This window comes from Formica exsecta, unplaced genomic scaffold (genome assembly GCF_003651465.1).
Source record: "Formica exsecta isolate Colony F162 unplaced genomic scaffold, ASM365146v1 scaffold62, whole genome shotgun sequence".
NCBI classification, from domain to species: domain Eukaryota; kingdom Metazoa; phylum Arthropoda; class Insecta; order Hymenoptera; family Formicidae; genus Formica; species Formica exsecta.
This window is the reverse complement of record NW_021853381.1, coordinates 240331-246157: the sequence shown is the minus strand read 5'-3', so window position 1 is coordinate 246157 and position 5827 is coordinate 240331. Positions and strand designations below refer to the sequence as shown.

The 5827-nt window shown below is 27.1% G+C and overlaps 1 protein-coding gene across 2 annotated transcripts in view; it reads left to right on the top strand.

Annotated features, from left to right (window-relative positions):
- Positions 1 to 3528, top strand: part of LOC115242731 (uncharacterized protein YJR142W) — a 4018-nt gene extending 490 nt beyond the window's left edge. Inside the window, exons 1-5 of one of the 2 annotated variants that reach the window (XM_029819247.1) lie at positions 192 to 212; positions 323 to 420; positions 495 to 699; positions 797 to 1276; positions 1378 to 3528. In XM_029819247.1, the coding sequence (XP_029675107.1) occupies positions 394 to 420; positions 495 to 699; positions 797 to 1276; positions 1378 to 1502 (837 nt within the window). In that variant the 5' untranslated portion in view covers positions 192 to 212; positions 323 to 393 and the 3' untranslated portion in view covers positions 1503 to 3528. Of the gene's footprint in view, positions 1 to 191; positions 213 to 322; positions 421 to 494; positions 700 to 796; positions 1277 to 1377 lie in introns of those variants that run through there. The other variant, XM_029819246.1, reaches the window with a different exon arrangement.
- The last annotated feature ends 2299 nt before the right edge of the window (positions 3529 to 5827 follow it).

Genomic DNA, 5827 nt, shown 5'->3' with positions numbered 1-5827 from the left:
TTTTTTTTTTTTTTTTATAATGGCAGATATAACTAATGTAATACTAATATACTCGTTTTAAATATGGAAACAGCGTTATACATCGAAAAACTTTGCAATATATAGCATGTTTCTGAGAGAAATACAACTATTTAGCTAAATTTACATTTAAAATTTTGTAAAATATATTAATTTATTATCTAAGACACACACTGTTCTTTAAGAATAATTTTGTAAGCAGCATTCAGTGATTTTTATGTAACAATTATAGTTTTTAGGAATGTGCCAAAATCATAATTAATATGGAATTTATACCAATCGCGAAAATACATTTATTCTTTAGGTTTGCATGCAGGAGAATGCAGAGCTTTTGTTGTCGATGGACAACAAATTGGTCTTGTACGTCCAGATGTAATGAAAGAAATATTAAATCATCCTCAAGTGAGTTTGTTTAGTCTTTTCTTTATAACAATATATATTTATTCATTTGTATTTATTGCAATATCGATTCAAAGGTATTTCAAGTACATCCCGAATATGTACAATTAAATCCAGCGTTTCGGGATTATACTGAAAGAAGCGCACGTGTTGATGAAGTATTAAGAGAATGGAAAGCAGGTGGAAAATTTGTGACATTACGAGGCTGGAGGGAGGAATGTTATGAAGTGCGTTCTCAGTTTAATACATTGCCACTGTTTAAGATGGATCGCTCGGCTACATGTGTGTATAAGAAAAAGATAGAAATCTTATTTATTTTATTATAATTGGAAGAATTACAAATAATTATCTATGTTTTGTGGGTTTCTTGAAAAAATAGGTTTATTTGGAATTCGGAAATATGGAGTGGATATAAATGGCTATGTTATGGATCCTGTTAAAGGCTTATCAATATGGTTACAAAAACGTAGTCCTAATAAACAAACATGGCCAGCATACTGGGACAGCATGGTGAGCGGTGGATTGAGTGTTGGTTATGGCATAAATGAAACTGCGATAAAAGAGGCTGGAGAAGAAGCCGGTATTCCAAATAATCTTATTGCCAAGCTTAAGAGCGCTGGTTGTGTGTCGTTCTTTTTCGAAAGTGAAAGGGGTTTATTTCCTAACACGGAATTTGTATATGATCTCGAGTTGCCACCTGATTTTGTACCAAACAACAGCGATGGGGAGGTAGAGACTTTCGAATTACTCCCTGTTGGTGAATGCTTAGAGAGGATACTTTCTCCACATTTCAAAACTACATCTGTACCAGTTGCCCTTGACTTCTTAATTAGACATGGATACATCACAGCGGAGAATGGTAAAATTGCACTTGATAGTATATGTTCTGTTTTAAAAATTTTCAGATTTACAAAGAGCGCTGTATGACATGACTGATTTGTTGATACAATTTTGTTACAGAGCCTAACTTTATACAGATTGTGGAGTTACTTCATGTACCTCTGCAGACTATGTACAATCATCGACACAAAACTAGTAATAGAATGGCCAATGGTGAAGCAATTGAAGCTTTAGAAAAAGTTTAAATTTTTCTTTTAATTTATACTACGCTATGAATTGAAAGGCTATGAATTGAAGGAAATTAATGAGGTTGTTTCTTTTCTTTGTTTCTTCATTGGAGATGATTATTGACAAATTTTATATTAAAAAGAATTATACAATATAAGACTTTAAAAAGATTTTATAAATTATCCGCTATAGATAAAGCATTTTTATTATTGAGTTGAATATATTTCTGCATTCATTTTAATATATTGTTTTAGTTGTACATCTTATATTAACAACGAAAAAAAGCCGCTTCCTAATATGCTTCATAAACTTCACTGACTATAATACATTTGTAAGATTTTTGTAACATGTTTCTCCCTTATTTATACAGTTTCGTATGATTTATAAAAAAGAGAAAAATACAAATTTTTACAAATTTTTATATGATAAACTGAAGAGTTAACTATAGTAATATGATTTGATTGATAGAGAATTATAAAGATTATTTCTTCCGCCTATATAGTTTTTTTTCTCTTTTTCTGTAACGAATTTGATTGTAGTTAGATTATGTTCAGATATTTTTCAGCCTAATCTGCCATTATTACGTTTAGCATAACAAAATTGTATGCCAATTATAACAATATTGTGCTTGTCAATTTAACAGATGCATTGTAATAAAAGAAAATGACATTTAATGAAAATAATTTTACATACATTAAAATCGAACCAAAAGTATTATAGATGCTGCATTTCAGAGAATAGGTTTACAGATAAGATTGCGTTTAAGGACTGAAAAGTAATAAGTTTTTTCTAATCATGTGTATATATATATATATACTAAAATTTACAGTGCAAATTTCTCCTATGTAAATTTTCAGGAATATGCAAGATTTTGACAGTCTATAATATCAGAAACATTTGCATTATAAAAGTGAGAATATACATCATGTTTTATAAATTATCCACATATTTTTTTAATATATCAAAAAATTTACAGTGGAACTCTATGTGCTGAATATGTGTTCAATTGGATTTTATTATCAAAGATGCTCTTGAACATTTAACATTTTTACTTACTACTTTTTTAAAGAAAGATTTAAAGTACTTATATTATTTATTATGTAAGCAATATACTGGTATTTCACAAATTTTATTAAATGTTAAGTATTTCCAATGTTTGTAAAGTTTAAATATCATTTACATTTACAGAGACTGTACAAGTGGGAAGCACAAATTTAATGACTAATACAATAGTATATTTTTGTTTCAGATAAGATCATTATTGATATAATCAATTACATTGTATTATGTTTTCATGATATTTAAAAGTGAATTGTAATAATATTTTGATATTATTACAATTGGATTATATTTTAATTGTATATAATACTTTTTTATAATTCTCTTTCAATTTTATTTCTACAATAGCAGTTTATTAAATTGTATATTGCATTAATATTATATTATTACTTTATATAGATGCATCACTGTGACAGCATCAGTAACAATTTGTTATTAACGCCATTTATGTGATATATCTTATACTGAATTTTTAAAAATTGTTATATATATATAATATACCTTATATAAAAAAAGAGCATAAATACTAATTAATATAAAATAATATGTTTATATTCTTGTTAAATTCATGATTACAAAAATCGCATTATGTATATGAGTGTAGAATTTCATATTATATTCGTTAAAATATCAGTTATGGTAAAATATATATTAATCTTATAATACATAAATTATCACGTTTATATGCACAGAAAGGTACTTGTGAGTTTGTGGTACTTGTACCACATGCTAAAAGAAACAAAGGTTTACAAATGTTTAAGGAAGTATAAGTTTCAAACACTTAAACAATTTTTTTACAGTAAACAATAGAGAGAGAGTATTCCGTAGAATAGTTATATATTTCTTTTCGAATCTTTTAAAATATAATTTAATACTTTTGCATATATTATGCCAATGAATTGACATTGTGCTAATTATAGAATCATTAGTTTTACCAAATTTTGCAGTCAAGTGCTATAAGAACTAACTGAACTGTAATAGATTTTATAAGTTTAATACTTTTGTAATGATAATGTAATAATACACTAGTCACATGCTCATCTTTATCATTCTTTTCTTTTTTCTAACATTAATCTGGTCATCAGACACAATATTTGTGATACACTTGCTTTAAATGAGATTTCATTTCTTATTACGATTCTGTTTTGTGTTAGAGATGGATAAGAAGGACTGGTTATATATATGTGCTGACTGCATGAATGAAAATAGTATTACATTACATGGTCATACATACACCCGAAAACATACACATATATTGATCTATCATTTAGTTTTGATGAAAACAGTAAGGAATTGCGCATTTAAGATAGAAATATGTCTTGATTAACAATGAAGCTACTTTAACTGCAGGTTGTTATGTGAAATAAATTTGCAATGATCTTATGCATATACATACTTTTGTAACTTTAAGTGATATTATTTGTATGCGTCATATCTAATACTAATTAATTTGTAACTATTTAGCTTATTAATTTGTATACTATTTAGCTTTTATATTCTTTGCTGAAGTATGTATTGATTGTAAAAAGGAATTCCGGAAAATTCGCGAACCGCCAACACAAATGGATGCGAAACTAATTTTATCATAATTAATATGAATTGATAAGCGCGCAATGCAGTTCGGAGAGAGAGACAAGCGGCTTCGCCTCCTGGATTATCATACAAAAAAGCAAAGCTTCTTTGCAATAGGCACGACCGATTAATGGTAACATTTAAAAGAAATGTAGAGACTCTAAAAATTTTTCTCTCTCTTTCTCTCTCTCTCTCTCTCTCTCTCTCTCTCTCTCTCTCTATGTAATGTATTTTAAATATAATTGTGTGTGCTATTTTTCTCTGAGAAATTTCACGCTTGGCCCTTTTAATTTTAATAGATAATATTGGTCGTTTTTTGAAAATTCAATGAATAAAAAGATTTTATATTTTTAATATTAATATATAATTCGGCCGTGCCTAACCTTCAATAAAATGATAAAAAGACATAACAAACTTTTATTTTATTTCAGGATGTCTTTTAAATATTTTAATTTATATTTGTATTAATTTATATAATTAAACATAATATGCAAGTTTTGATGTTTCGAAAAAATGATACAAGACACATAATACAAAAGAGACATGTTAATAAAATAACGCAATTAACATTCTGGTGTAAAAAAGTGATTTTTCCAACATGCTAGTTTTAATTTTAAGTCAAATGTATAAAAGATTATACGAGATAATTTATTTTTTTTGCATATGTTTTTGAGAAGAAATTTGAATATGATGGATTTGATAAACTCCGATTACATATTGCTACTCCATATGCTCCCATTTTTTTGCAGATTTGCAAATAAAAATTGTATAAAGATGCGCATTGTTAAGTTCCATTAAAATACTTTAATGTTAGTAAAAATCTCGATGATAACATCGATTGCATCGAAGATGTAATTAAAAATTATAAGTGGTGTGTAGTTCTAGAATCAGATATGATTGTACTTATATAAACAATGAGAAGTATTTTGTGCTTGGTCTTATTATTATATATATATAATTCTTATCATTTATTGTTATCACATTAATTGCCAATAACCCAATGAGCTTTTTATAATTATTCTATTTAATCATTCTATTTAATCATTTTCACAATACAAAAAATATATTGACTATAACAATGATATGACATAATCACATATATCGGCAACACATGTGACAAGAAAATAATATTTGTAATTGAACATGTAATACATAATAGTACTCATCATTTTGCGTGCACTTTTTTCGATTATAAAGTTTAAAGTATATATGTGATATGTATGTGTATTATTCTATATACATAAAATACTTATTTTATAAGTAAGTCTAATTTAATTTAATTTTTCTGTTTAATTATTTATTTAATCTTTTACAATAATTGCGTTACAAAATACAAAATTTTTAAATATACATAAGTTGTTTGAGAAATAGCCGACACGATAGAAACCGATTGCTAAAGAATTATGGTTGAATGGAATGTTTTGTTCTCGCAAATGAGATCATGGAATGAATCACAATTATTAATTGTTTCTGCAATTTGCAAGTTTGAACGAACAAATATGTACTGAATATTTCCTTAACAATTACGTGTTCAATAAAAATAAATGAACGCGTGATGCCTGGGGATTAACATCTTTAACCTTCCCAGGCACTTTCATTCGGATGAAATATTGTTAACTTGACCTTAGATAGTTTCTTTGAACCAATGACATAATTCGAGCAGCTAGACGATTTCAATCGATGTGTTTGTTTATGAGCCGCTTATTCCAGT